Source organism: Cheilinus undulatus, linkage group 6 (genome assembly GCF_018320785.1).
Source record: "Cheilinus undulatus linkage group 6, ASM1832078v1, whole genome shotgun sequence".
Classification (NCBI taxonomy): Eukaryota; Metazoa; Chordata; class Actinopteri; order Labriformes; family Labridae; genus Cheilinus; species Cheilinus undulatus.
The window spans coordinates 24922845-24937851 of record NC_054870.1 but is presented as its reverse complement, the minus strand read 5'-3'; the positions used below and the strand labels follow the sequence as shown (position 1 = coordinate 24937851).

Sequence of the window (15007 nt, the reverse complement as noted above, 5' to 3'; positions counted from 1 at the left end):
CTTTACTGCGCCCCTAATGCCACCCTGACCTCTGGCCCCTATTACAGGTAATAAAGTTTACGGCAGTCCAAACCAAGCCATGCACCAGGGGGACTGCTCACTCACTCCCCACGCTCCCTGAAACAGCCACAAATAGCAGCGTAGGGGGGAGTTTAAAGGAGTAAGGAGGGGTAAAAACAGGTCTGGAGCCAAAAAGCCAAACAACGGTCACCCAAAAAAAGAAATGGGTGTAGTCTGCTTCATGTTTTGGTTCAAGCCAGGGAGTAGGGGTTTAATGTTTTTTCTCTTTGCCTGGCTGGCAAAGTGGGGGAGGAAGGGGTTAAAGCAAATTCCACTTAGAACACAGCGAGTTTTGTTTACAGAAGGATAAATAAATCCACTCATCGTTAACTCAATTACAGCCAAATTATTATTTCTAAAAATTATTTGATAGTTTTTCACCCCACTCCAAAGCTGATTAATGCTTGCTGTTAATGCTCTTTCTTTTTAGTGGTCGGTTTAGAGGACACAGAGGGGAAACCCCCCGCAGGATTTGGACATTCCAGGATGAGGGGCATCAGTCCTGTATTTACCAGCTGAGGGGCCTCCGGGTGCATGGAGTGAGGACGGCTTTCGCCTGCGAGACTTGAATACAGTAACTAGAGGAGACTTGCCTGCACGGTTTGACTGGTCGATCATGGGCTGGACTATTCTCCTCCTGGCGTTGATGAACCTGCAGGAAGAATAAAGAAGAAAGAGATTGGAAAACAGTCAGTGTATTTGTCAAAACAAAATGCTGACTAAGATGTTGAAAATCTTGGCACAGAGCACAAAAACACAAACACTGCCAAACCAGCCTCCTTCTCCTTGTAAACCATAATAGTCATGTGGAGAAATTATTCTCCTCAAAGTAACCCTCAACCTTGGAAAAGCTGCTGCAAAAGTAACATCTTATAAGCCCTGACAACCGAGGCAGTTGTCTCTAAAAATGCAGAAGTCCACGACTTGTACAAACTCGCACAGCCTCGGCTTATGCACAGTCGCATCGGCGGGAAAACACTGGGGTCTTTGTGGGGCGAGGCTCAACCGGGATTTTCTCCCTGCCTGTTTGAAACATGTCGACCCATCTCGCTTTGTTGGAGGCGTTCCACCTCTCGACGGGCTGAGATTTGCTGACTGTTTAACACACTTGGCTTGGAGCTCGGCGGTGGCGGTGGTGTGGGAAGTGTTTGCTGACAGAAACATGTCACGTTGCCACTGGTGAGAGGCATTGTTTTGGGGTGATACTCTGCTAAAACAGGTGACCATGTGTTACTCTGTGATGGCAGGGGCTTATTTTAGTGCATGTGTACAGAAACAGCCTCATCTTTCCCCTGTTACTTCCCATTAAAAGTGCAAAGTTACTGGTATTTAAATCATATCTAATGACACAGACACTCTTATTTTAATCTTCTGTGCCCATTCACAGACATTCACGCCCTCACACAAGCAGCGCTCTGGCCTTGCTCAGCCCAACCCCTTGTGAAATGACCCTTTGACCTGTAATGACCCCAGGGAGAGAGGGCTCTTGGGGGCTTCGGACTTGATTTATGTGTTCCTGCTGTTGCCCCGCCGGACACTTCCATTTCATCTCCAAAAAAGGGGGGCCGCAACTTTAAAGGAAACAATAGTCTTGCAGCGCTTCTGAAACTGGAGCATTTAAGAGATCTAGGGTAGGACGAGGACGAACAAAGAGACACTAGCTGGTGCTTCTGTTTGACCCCTAATTAGTGAATGGGACTCTCTTGCTTTTTATCTCTTTAATATTTGTCCTTTAACTGCTTTATGGTGCTCGTCTTTGTCTTTTTGACCACTATCTGCTCTTGATCATTTTTCCAAGACGGAGCTGCAGGGAAATGAGGAGACACAGAGCAGCGGAGAGAGATTAGCAGCCTGATTGTGTGGCATCTTTTGAGGGAAATTCCCCGCTGTATCTTTCAAAGTTGTTGATTTTTGCGACCTCCTCCACCTTTCAGACAGCCCTTTCTGGCAAATTTGTCCAACATTTGTTACAATAATGGGGAGTTTTTGGAGGGGGAGACAGACAGAAAGAGCTAGGGAGGAATGCAGAAATGCACTGACATGGCAGAGCACCATCAGAATGAGGGAACGTCTGGTGTTTTATCACCAACACACCCTCTCCCTCCCTGTTTTGCTGGGGGAGATATGGAAGGAGGAGCAAGAGGGCAAGGAGGCCTTTAGCATTCCTTTCGCTCTCCTCTCCTCTTCTCTCCTCTCTGGGCCCTTTATAGAAGGACGAGGTCAACTTGAGGCCAACACTGCCTAACTGTTGACCTCTCCTTCTCTTCACCTCCAGTGTCATTGCATGTTCCTCACCTCTGTGTGCTCCCTTAATGTCTCCTTATGTAAAAAAAAGGCACTGATGCAATAAAAGAGGTTGTTTTGGCAATAGATGTGCACTGCTTAGAAAGTCAAGCACTTGTTCTTAGTACAATCGGCTCAGAGAGGAATGTAGCAGACTCATAACTGGATGTGACCTCCCAGAAATATGGCACCAGTGCTTATTTACTCTGAGGATTAAAGAGACTATGTATCAGAGAAGTAATAATCCTACTATCACTGCTGCTGCTGCTACAAGTGCTGCCAACATTACAACCAGAGCAACTCTGCCTCTCCTACCTCCCCCACTGTCCCTCTCTATATCTGTTTCCTTCTCCTGCTCGCTCCCTCCTTATCATTCCTTCCCTGTATGGTGGAAACTGGCGGTCCACCTCCAAGCGACAAAGCCACACTCTAACCCTTCCCCTCCACCTCCCCGCTAAAACTCTCTTGCCGGTTTCCTGTCCCCGTCGTCCCCATATCTGAGGCCAGATGCACCATGGGGGCTGGAACAAAGGATAAAAATGCCTCTCATAATAGCAGCCAGGGGAATGGAGCGATGGAGAGCGGGAGGGAAGGAGGAGTGAGAGAGAGAGAAAAAAAAAAAAAGGCAAGGGGCTCTGGTCTGCAAACCAGACACTCTTGCTGTGACCGTTAATAAGCTGACGAGGAGAAAGAGTGTGACTGAAGGAGAGAAGAGAAAGAAAAAGAAGCAAATGAGCAAAATATTTAAGAGATAAGGAGTGCAAGAGAAACAGCGAGGAAGTGGAGAAGGAGAGGGCTCCTCTATTAGGGGGAGTGAGGCTTCACCTTTGCACGACCCCTGGGTGCTATAGGGCCTGTGTTTATGGCCTGTTCATTCCCCTGCCTCCCATCACAACACAATGAGCTGCATTATTCAGCTCCGCTCAGTGCAACAATAGCTGGGCTATTTTGGCGTGACACACCACTGGTGGCACATCTAAATTTGGGCAAAAAAATACCAAAAACAACCCACGAGGAAGACAAATGAGTTGAAATACAAATTGAGTTTGTGTGGTTCAGGGAAGTCCAGTGATTTCCACTGAAACTGTTTTTGTTTTATTTTGGATTTTTCTACTGTCTTAAATCAAGGGTCATTGTCTCACTGTTTGGATCTAGGCCTTCTTTTCAGAGGTGGATCAAAGATAATGACACTGGCTTAACCAGGCACAAAGGAACTTGTTATGGGTATGAAGGTAAATGTTTGTTAAAACAAGTACAGATGATTTTTCACTTGTCCACTGAGCTGTCATGGATTTTAAATTAAAATGAGACAATAAGGAGCACTGGTGGACTTACTTAACATCACTGTGATTACAGAGAGACGCTGCAGTAGTTTAACCAAAGTGTGTTGAAAAGACATGAAGGCATGTATTTAATCATGAATTTAAAAAATAGTGTACGAACTGTGGACTTAAATCAATCACAATTAATGCAACGAATCTTGACAAAACTATTTCCCACACGTATTTGACATTTGCATACACCTGTAGTGAATTGGCTCAGTGAGAATGTACTTATGTCTATCACACAGCAAAAACTGGAGGGTTGATGTCTCGATGTTAAACATTTCAGACTTATTTTAACTCCAAAAGAGTAATTTAACTCATTCTTAGTGAAATTACCTTCAGTTTTAGAGTTATTTGACAGTTTTGAGCCATCTAACCCTTTACAGAGTCAATTGATCTAAGCTCCACCCTCTGCCAGTACCAATCTGTAGGCAGAGCTTTCCCATCATGTCCTTGGGCAGAATGTTTAGATGTATTTTATATGTGTTCAAATAAGTATTAGTGTGTTTTGATGTTGCCTCTTGCTGGGATTCCTTTGCTCATGTTTCTGATGAAATGTTCTCATTTTTTTATGTTAAACATTTCTGCACCACGAGTGAAGTTGTTCACTGAGTCAGTGACTTCAAATTAGTTAGTGACTTCATGCTAATTAGTCTGCACCATTCTTGCATGTGGACACGTTGCATTGGTGTTCTTATTCATGGGTTATATCAAGGACCTATGAGCATTATAATCCCAATTAACTACAATCCACAAGGGTGCACTAATTTATTAAAATCCAGATAAATCACATGGTTTATTTCCACTTTCAACAAACTTGGTTAAGCCACTTATTTTATAGTGATTTAAAATAAGTCCACCACTGCACCTTAATGTATCTGGTCACAAATTTCCTTTTCAGTACATATCAAGTTCCTTTTTATATGGCTATGTTAATATTAAAATATTCAATCTATCCAACAGCAGGTCTGTATTGAAACTGTAAGTCAGATACTCTTAGTTTAAGACTGTAAAAAATCCAAAAATGACACAAAAACAGTTGTAAATGCAAAATAGTGGAATTTTAGAATGCGATAAAATGGGTGCTATAAATAATAATTAACCACAGAAATCCTGAGATAATTCAGGATTAAAATTCTACTCTTCTGACAGCTCTAATTATAATGCATCAGTTACTGATATGTTCAATACAACAAAACCACACCTCCAGCAAAACTGACAATAATTAAGTGATAAAACAACTCTTAAATGTGTCAAAAGAGTATTTTTTGTACAAATGCAGAGTTTATTAACCTATAGTGTTAAGTTTTAATAACACTGTACAGAGTAGGTGAGTGTTACATTTTCACTTTGAGTAAACTTAACTGTAAAATTTAACACAAGGAAAAAAGTTATCTACACACCTACTCTGGCTTGGATGCAGTGCTACACTGAATTCTTTAAGTGTTACTTTAACACTTCTAAATTGACTGTGTAAAAGTCATACGAGGAAACTGGGTGAATTTCTGCCTTTGTTGTTCTGCTTCTGATCTATTTCTCCTTGTGAGATTGCTAATGCCTGGATTAGCCCTCCCGCCCCTCTCCCTCCTTCTCTGGAAAGAGTGGAACTGATTGCGACGGCGTCTGCCAAGCCCTTGCTAATGTCCTATTCTCATTACACTCAAGACACACACACACTGACACACACAAAGTAAGAGGAGGCAGCCGCACACAGGTGTACGCCAAGCACACGTGAAATGCCCAATTAAAAGCAAGAAATTGTCTTTTTCATCAGCTGCCTTTGTTGCGTGACCAATTAGGGGATAATTTAATAACGAGCGGTGGAAAGATGCAGATTGGATATACAAAAGGTTACTGTGCAAGCTCATTCATTTAAATTCATCCAGAGTTCTCTGATTCGGTGGCACACATACCCACACAAACGCAGACATCTCCTGAGCCCACTACCAATATTATATTAGTAATATGAGACACACAAATGTGCACGTTCTCACACGTCCTCTGCACTCACTACCAATATTACATTAGTAATCTGAGAGAATGTGCACACATCTGGGTGATACACAATCACACAAACACACTTAAGGACAGATTTCAGCGCACACTGACAAGGGTTTACTTGCATATTCAAATGTAAGAGCCGCTTAAAATAACTGTGTAACCACACACTCCGCCTGGCTGCCAATCAATGTGATTTAAAAGCACTAAAAAGAAAGGCAGCTCTGACGGGTAGAATCATGCAGCTTATCATCAGGTTGTCACCACACGGCTACCATCGATTGTCTGCTGCTCAACCACAATTAACGCCTAGCCCATATATCTTCCAATTCACTAATGAACACACAAACACACACATAAAGCACTTCTCTCTTATTCTTTGTACAATTGAATTTGTAAGAACTTTATAAATGTATAATTTTATGCTAAATTACAGCGTTAAACACACTTCATGTAAGCAGCTGGTTTTAAGTTGTGCACCTGTACACATATACAAGATCCTATTCTATATCCTATTCTTGTTCTCATGTCACACTCACATCTCTGCAGAACTTTATTATCCCAGCACATCTTCTTAAGTAAGTTTTAATTCCATTACAGAGCTCACATATTCCCCCATGCACCACAATAGTTTACAGCACCTTTGTGAGCATGTACCTGCATACTGCATGTGTGTATACAAGCATACTACACGTGGGTGTGTGAGGGAATTATGAGCTCCCCCCCCCCTTGTTTTCCTCGTTTGACAGGTTTACTCGTAAATCACCTCCCTCTCATATTCCAAACATATCTCCCTCTGTCCCTCTCTCCACCTCTTCATCTCCACCACAGTTTCCCTCTCAGGTCAGATGTTTGGATTTGATGCTTCACAATTCTCAAAATCATCAAATCAAATCAAAACATTTTAGCTGCTTGAAAAATTCTATTCTAAAAATTTTATTCTATCCTATTTGCCACAGGCACGCACAAATCAACAGTTAAAGGATGGGGAGGTGCAACTATGTATAAATACTAGGTTTAGCATGATACCAGGATGTTAAACTTTCAATATGACACCAGTAAAAATCCAAAGACAGTGATAGCAACAAAAAAAAAAAAGTCTTAATTTAAAGAAAGCCACACAGCACAGAACAAGTCTGGCAGATGTGGGAAGAGAATGATTCAGACTCTTGAAAGAAAACCAGTGAGATATGTGTCTTCGGACAGCAGAACAACTGCCAAGGCACTAGTGAATGACTTAGCCAAGTCAGGAATTGTAGCCTCAAAGAAGACCATCACTAGAGCTCTGCACAGGAATGGACTGAGAGGTGTCAGATAAAGAAAAACTCCCCTTTTGCAAAAGAGACACCTTCAAGCCAGACTGAAGTTTGCTAAGGACAACCTGGAGAGAGATTCTGCATACTGGAAGCTTGTCCTTTGGTCAGATAAGATGAAACTAGAGCTCCTTGGCCATAGAGACGTTGCTTATGTTTCGAGAAAGAAAGGGGAGGCGTATCACCAAAAGAACACCACCATCACAGTGAAAAAAAACAGAGGTGGGAGCATTATGCTGTGGGGATGCTTCTGTAACTGGGAATCCAGTGAAGGCGGAAGGAATCATGAAGAAAAAAGGATATGTGGAGATTTTGAAAGAGAACCTCAAGCAGTGAGCATCAAAACTGGGTGTGGGTCATTGCTTTGTCTCCCAACATGACAATGTCCTGCACAAAGCCCTGATTTAAATCCCATTGAAATCTGTGGGGTGAACTGAAGTTCAAGGTCCAAGCCAGGAGAAGATCATCAAAGCTTGAGAAATTGGCCAAAGAAGAATGGGCTGGGATTCCTCAGGAGACATGTCTGCAGACTGTTATCCAGCAAAAAGGAGACAGCTGACTATTAGCATCAAGGGGGTAATAATTTAGACCCTGGTAGTTTTTGTTTTGTTTTGTGAAATCATTTTTTCAAAGTGTGCAAAGTAAAAATAAAGTAAGCATCCAAAATAAAACTAGGATGTTTGGAAAGCTGTGGTGAAAATGCCTTGCTCTGTTTAACAGCACTTGGGAAATACTTGGGAAAAAGTTAAATTTTCACTGGGGGATAATAATTTTGTCCTAAACTTTGGCTTAGTTCTTGTTGTCGATCACTTGAATAATTTAAACTGCATAATTTGAAAACGCATATCTAAAAGCCTCAAACAATCAAACATGTTGAAAGCCTTAATAAGTATGCTATACCTCCTGTGCATCAATGTTAATTTCAATGAATAAACGGTAACTAACATTTTCCTTGAAAGTGACTAGAGTAAGACTAGCTATAAATACATCTTTGATAAAATATGATGGAAAGTAAGTGCATGTTTTTTTTGTTAAGAAGACTAAAAGGAAACCAAAAATGTTTGTGTTGGATGTTCAAAAACCATGATATTTCTCCAATAGAAACTGTAAAAACATAAGAGGAGATAGGGTAGAAAACACTCAAGGAATGTCAGCATTTTCTTCAGTATACTTTACAGTAATTAAGCATTAGAGCACGTGTAACTCACTTGTTGACGTGTAGCATCCTTTAGAACCAGACCAACAAAATGGCTACAAATACCTATATGTTTTAGGTCTGTAACACAAACATACACCCTGCTCAGTCCCATGATCCTCTTTGCTTCTCAAGCTCCTATAGAAAAAGGTTGTGTGCATTAGGAGAAGGTGTGGTACCTTATACATTACCTCAGGGTTAGCTGTTACATTGTGATAGACATTAACACAAATGCAAGTTTGCACATGCACATACATGCACGTTGGACATGTTGAGTTAAAGTAAGGTCATGCAGGATCTACATGGCAGCAGCCAGGCTGTTATTAGACTGTGTTTTGAGTCAGCAATACATATAAGTCTTTATTGGCAAGGCACATAGTTCTTGAAACATCTCCAAATGCATGCACAGCTATGCACTGAAACACCCACATACACAGGGTACATGAAGGTCTGCTGATCCAGCTCCTAATAACATGGGATGGATTAGCTGGATCTGGTGCCACATATGGAGGGAAACATAAGAAAACAGTGTGAAATTTAAAAGGAGCTTTAGACTGAGAGCAGCCATGGGGTCACCTAATCCCCATTACTGCACACACATAAAATACAAGCACGTAAACACACACGCGCGCTGTTTCTCCACCACCCGAGAGCCCAGTGTCCATTAAGGGAGCCATGAATCTTGCACTAAAGCTGGTTTTACAGAGTGGAGCGACAGGCTTGGTAACCACTCTCTCTCTCTCTCCAACACACACATATACAAGAGAGGAGCTTAGTGTATATGTGTTTAGAGTCTATGTTTGTGTCCATGACAACCAGGTGCCTCCAAAAGTCACAGAGAGGAAATGTTGGCCACTTGAAACACGCACATGAACTCACTGGCTCTGACTTTGCTGGCTTTGCAACACTTGCTGCTGACTTCTAAACAGGCCTCGCCAAAAGGCCAAATACAAACAGAGGGCAGGAGAGAGAGAGCGAGAGAGAGAGAGGAAAGTTCAGAAAACAAGACACAAAGAAGAAGAAAAACAAAGGAATAATGGAAGAAGAATAGGACATCGGAAGGGAGTGTGTAGCTGCAGCATGTGACCTCCGTCGCTCCCTTTATCTCTGTTCCTGCTTCCCTTCACACACATTCAGCCTGTCTTGAGCTCTGTTAGCCGGTCATCCATCAATGCCAGGGACAGGGTATGGCTCCAGGCCTGGTTTTTACCCAGAAACAACATGGCCGCTCTGTGCTGCCCACTCAACAAACACACCATTGGGAGTGTGGACCCTTTATCCGTTCAGTTTGTCTACATTGCAGCGCTCATGCTGGATTCTGTGAGCATCACGCCTCTTCCGCTTCGGTTTTTGGGCTATTATGCATCAACATTTGCATGCAAATACATACAGTGTGGCTTACTGTTTACCACACACACACAAATAAATACAGAACTTAGTCACCAGTGTCAACAAACACACACACAAACAAACACACACAGATGACCAGTGTCACACAGAGCCAGTATTGCTGACAGGGCTCGCAGTTGTGGGACTGCTGCAAACACACAGCGGTTGACCTAAATCCCCCCATACTGCCCGTGTCATATCCTGTCTGTGTGCGTGTCACTTCCCCCCCACCAGCTCCCAGCAGCCATCACTATGGGGATCCCTGCGACTGCCGAAAAACTAGTGGAGTCAGTTTAGAGGAGACTACCTCAGCAGTCAGCAAACATAAAGAGGAGGAAGGGTAGAGAGAGGACGTTGGAATCAAATATTAGGTGGTTGGAGTTGTGGTTGATCTACTCAAATAATGATCAATTGATTAAGTCCATTTCTATTTATATAGCTTCAAATCACAAGAAAGCTACTTTCTGACACTTTCCATAAAGAGTCAGAGCACTATTGTTGTTGTCTTTGTCCACTGTTGTATTTCACTGGCCAACAAAGTGTTCCTAAACAGGACACTTTTATCTGGGAATATTCAGGCTGTTGCTGTCGTTTGCTGTGGTTGTGTGGTTGCCAGGACAGTGTGACAGTGAGTTGCACTCTGGTTTTCTGTCTGTATGTGAGCTTCGTTCCACATGTATCCGTTCGGTACATGTCTGTACCTTACAGAGAGGCCCGTACTGAATCGATACGGTACAAATACATGTACCTTTACACCCCTAGTATTCACTGCTGTAAGGTTCCAATGTGTGACTCTTAGTTCACTGCCAGCTACTGACTGAAGATTAACGTTTTTGTTAAGGCATTGGAAAATGATTAGCTTAAAAGTTGCTTTAACTTGAAATTTTTGGTGAAATTGAACAAAACAGCAGCCAAATCTTTTTGTCCATTAACTACGGTGTATGGAGAACACTGCATGTCACATGTGTTTGAGGATTTGGTGAAGGCAGATAGGATGTCCAAGCGCCAATGCCTGCAAACACTTCCGAAAACATTCAGCAAATTAAACAAATCGTTCAAATGATCGACGACTAAGTACAAGACTGATAGCAGAAATGGTCTCCAATGATAAAGAGACAGTTTTGCATGAACATTTGAACATGAAGTGTGTGCCAAGGTTGTCCCAAAACTTCTCACTCCTCCTAAAACAGGAAAAAAAAAATGTGGAGACATTTTGGAACAAACTGAGGAAGCCCAAATGTTTCAGAAGGAGTGATTACATGTGATGGAAATTGGATCTTCCAATATGATCCTAAGGAAAACACCATCATCACCAAGGATGGGTTAGAAAGCACGACAAAGCAAGTCCAAGTACAAGGCCATGTTGATTGTTTTCTTTAGGGGTATCATTTTGGAGGAGTAGGTTCCAGAAGGGTCAAAAGTGAATCAACACTGTAACAAACAGGTTCTTGGAAAACTGAGAGATCCAAAGAAAGATACCACAATTGGGGAAAACTGTTTTCATTCTTCATCAAGACAACATGCCATTTCACCCTGTGCTCTCAGTAAAGCAGTTCCTGGCCCAAAAACAAATGCTTGATTACCCTCCGTATTCACCTGATCTAGCACCGTGTGGCTTTTTCCTTTTTCCTAAGATCAAATCTGTTCTCAAAGTTTTGAGTCTGTGTCAGGATTTAAGAAAAGAATGGCAGAGGTTCTGAGACAACTGTCTGAAGAAGACCTACTGCATTGCTTTGATCAGTGGAAGACCTGAATGCAGCGATGTGTTGATGCAGAAAGAGAGTAAAGGAGAAAGACATTAAATAATAGCCATACCTCTGTGCAACCCAGCCAACAAAGTGTGTAAGCAGAGATTTTAATAATTCAAATACAGTCATATTGAATACATTTTAAGGATTTCCATCAATTGCAGATGCAGTTAACTGATAAATGGTTGTTGACATGCCAAACATGCAAGCTCAATGTTTCCTTGAATGATACGTTACATGATCCCTCTCCTATCTTAATGCATTAAACCTACATATGTCTTTTGCTTTATAACCATAGGAGAAGGTGCACGTTTTTGGCACCTAGCATTTGCCCAGCTTCCCTGCTGCTTCTCTTTACGACAGTATTTGATCACCACAAGAAAACATCAGAATAACAAACCGGCTGATGAGGCAGAGCACGACCACGTGCGCTTCGACACAAACCCTGGCATTCACGTTCTGCCCCCGCTTTCATGTTTTGGACACCACCACCCCCCCCACTACTACAAAAGAAGGTTGAAAAGCAAAGGGAGAGGAGTGGGGAGAAAAGAGGAGGGAATAAAAAAGACTTGAGAGGGAGGCGAGCGAGGAGAAATGCAGGTTTGGCCTGGGGCAGCATGCTGTGATGTAAGAGAAACAGAGAGTGAGAGGAAGAAAGGGGGGAGGAGAGATGGTGTTCGGATCAGAGCGTGTCTTTGCACATGGACACCTATACATGTGTGAGAACGCACACACAACTCCACACACACTTGTGTTGACATAATAGAGTTAAGACAGGGTCGTGTCTGCACAGGCGAGAGATTCCTGTAAAAGCTTATTGGTAGCAACCGACTTCAAACTGAGAGAAGAAAATGTTGTTTTTGAAATTATTTTCACATTTTAACTCGGTGTTGAAATCCGAGGGTGAGGTCATATCTAGTGAAACGTGTGTGTTCGTGTGTGTGGTATTCGCTGTAATGTCAGGGAGTTTCAGGCTGAAGCAACTTGACAGAGCTGCAGTGTATGAAACAGGCTCTAGGGCATGGACTGAAACTGGGCCTGCTAATTCCAAAACACACACACATACAGAGAGAGAAACACACACACACACACACACCTCAAAAGGCTTTCTGTGAACAAGTTCCAGCATCTCTCTTTCCAGCGTGTCAACATACTGAACCATGCAGCTCATCTCACTTTACCTGTTTGTCTATCACGCACTGCTTTTATAGGATAGCTCTGCTTTTATACAGCTCAGCTCTCATTTATGTTGTTGGACCCGTCTTTTTTATAGTAATTATGAAATCATACATGCAAAACTGTGAATAACTCATGGTAACAGCTTATATGCTTTGTAAGAGGTGTAAGATCCCATTTAAAGATGTTAACTGCTTATGCTAGCCACACATTTTTTAAATAAATATGCGGCAAAAACTTGAGATTCTAATACAAAAAAAAAACTTTCTAAATATATTAAATGCTTTTTTTCTTTTTACAGAGACAAAATATCACACAAAAAAGATTTATACAAAAAAATTTCAGCAATTCGCCGAGTAAACTCCAAGCCTATTTCCAAAATAGTTGGGACATTGTGAAAGACATAAAAAAGCAGAATGTGATGGTTTTCTTACAAGCAATTGTTTTAGAAAAATTGTAATCCCATTTCACATTTGATGCCATCAAAACATTTCAAAAAATTTGGGACAGGATCATGTTTGCCCCTCTGCAAGGCCGCTATTAAAGTGAATAAAAGAGAGAGTTTTCTGGGGCTCAGCCAACTGGGGGGACCGTGGAGGTGTGGAAAATTATGGTCCATTTTAAAGTTATACTGTGATAACCTTTATTTGTATGTTTTTCCCAGAAAACCTGGATTTTCTTAGTTTAAATGTTTTTGTCTTTATGATAATTTCATGTAAAAGTTTCAGTGTTGAAATATCATCACATTCTTTTTCTTTTTTATTTTTTCAAGCCAACTTTTCAAGAAGTTGAGTGCAAAATTGTAGTTTTTATTTGACTTTTAAAGTTATCCCATTACCAACTGAGAGTTTGTAAAAGACTTATTTTATCTGAATACATTTTTTCTGGTTTCTCCTTGATTTATATCTTATTTTTGTCATACTGTTTATTTTTTTTTTTTTTTTTGAGCTGTGTTTATCTGTGTCATTAACTTTCATCATGCTCCAAAACCAGATGATTTATGGGTGAATAAAAACAATGCAGTTAAATAATCATAATCATAATATTCAGTTATTATGCATTTACTACCTCATAATTGTTTCGTTTAGGCCTCAGAGTTCCTTAAAATGTACAATGAGACAGAAATAATGACCAGAAAAGATAAAAATAGACCCTCAATGGATTAAAATGAATGATATCTCGATTCTAATGAAGGTTGCATGTTTGTTTGTTGAACTAGCAAAAAACTTTGGAAATTTTCGATAACAAAAGGAGTTTCTTTCATGTTCTTTTTTCTATTTTTCTCTCTCTCTCCCCTTCTCTCACCTTCTCTTCTCCTCCTCCCTCGGCTCGTCCTCTCTGAAACCTGATAAGCAGCATGCACGTGCCACTCTGCCCCTTTCTAAGTAGCCTCCACGTCCGTCCGTCCACTCTGCCCTCGTTAATACTACCTTTCTCCCTCTCTCTCCCCCTTCCTCTCTCCCTCGCTCTCTCCCGGTCTATGCTTTTAAGACGTTCGTAAAAGGAGGTCTTATTGACAAAACAATCGCTCGGCGAGGCTTAAACACTGCCTTTAAAGGGGCATTATTAAATTGCAGGCAGGAAGGGGAGGGGCGGCCAACAAGGGAAACCTGATGACCTCCACATCGATTTTTACATCAGCGGAGCGTTAGGAGAACTTAGCAGAGAGATACTGACTGTGGCCAGCAAGAGAGAGAATGTAGAGAGAAAGACATTTTATATGTTACGCTTTGAGCTTTTAGCTGATTCAGAGTGGTTTACAACATGTGAGCAGGTGAAGGCTTGTTGTTCAAGGACATTTAGATATTATGTCTGTTCATAGAGCTAAAGCTGGAGAAAGTGGTTATTTAGTTAACTAAAACTAAATAAAAACTAAGCTTTACCGACAAAAAACTAACTAAAATTGTATAGTGTGCTTAAAAATCTAAATAAAATAAAATAAAAATAGAGGCAAAATACCCTTAGTTTCAGTCTTTGACACAACCATACTAACTGGGACCTACACCCAAGTCTGGGGAGTGTAAAATTGCCTGAATTGAGAGGCTAAGACTTTGCAAAATGGTAGTTTTTTCACTGGAGTTGTACTCAAGCATAATTTTTATCAATAAACAAATAAGTGAAGAGTAGCCTGCCAGACTATGTTTTAAAATGTATAATGTTCACTCAGCCCTGACATGTATGTGAAAAAACTAAAACTTACACTAAAAATAATAAAAACTAAACTAAAACGAAGCATTTTTGCAAAATAAATACTAAACTAAACTAACAAACCAGCAGTAAAAACTGATGAAAACTAAACTGAAATTGAACACAGAAAGTGAAAACGAAATAAAAATAAAAACTAATAAAAAAAAATCCAAAAGTATTATAACCTTTGTGGTTACTCTTCTAAAGTTACTGCTGTGCTAGTTCTGTCTGATCCATATTAATCCTTATTACGTAGAGAAAGTTGTGAAAATTTGCGGGTTTTTTTGTGTTTTGTCTTCCACTTGTAAATTTCCGTAACAAAAGGCAACATGA

General features: G+C 41.1%; 1 protein-coding gene across 1 annotated transcript in view; it reads right to left on the bottom strand.

The window, feature by feature from the left end:
* The window catches only part of meis1b (Meis homeobox 1 b), a 98341-nt gene that overhangs the window by 11540 nt on the left and 71794 nt on the right, over nucleotides 1–15007 (bottom strand). Inside the window, exon 10 of the mRNA XM_041789093.1 lies at nucleotides 654–712. Coding sequence (XP_041645027.1) covers nucleotides 654–712 — 59 coding nt within the window. The remainder of the gene's footprint in view (nucleotides 1–653; nucleotides 713–15007) is intronic.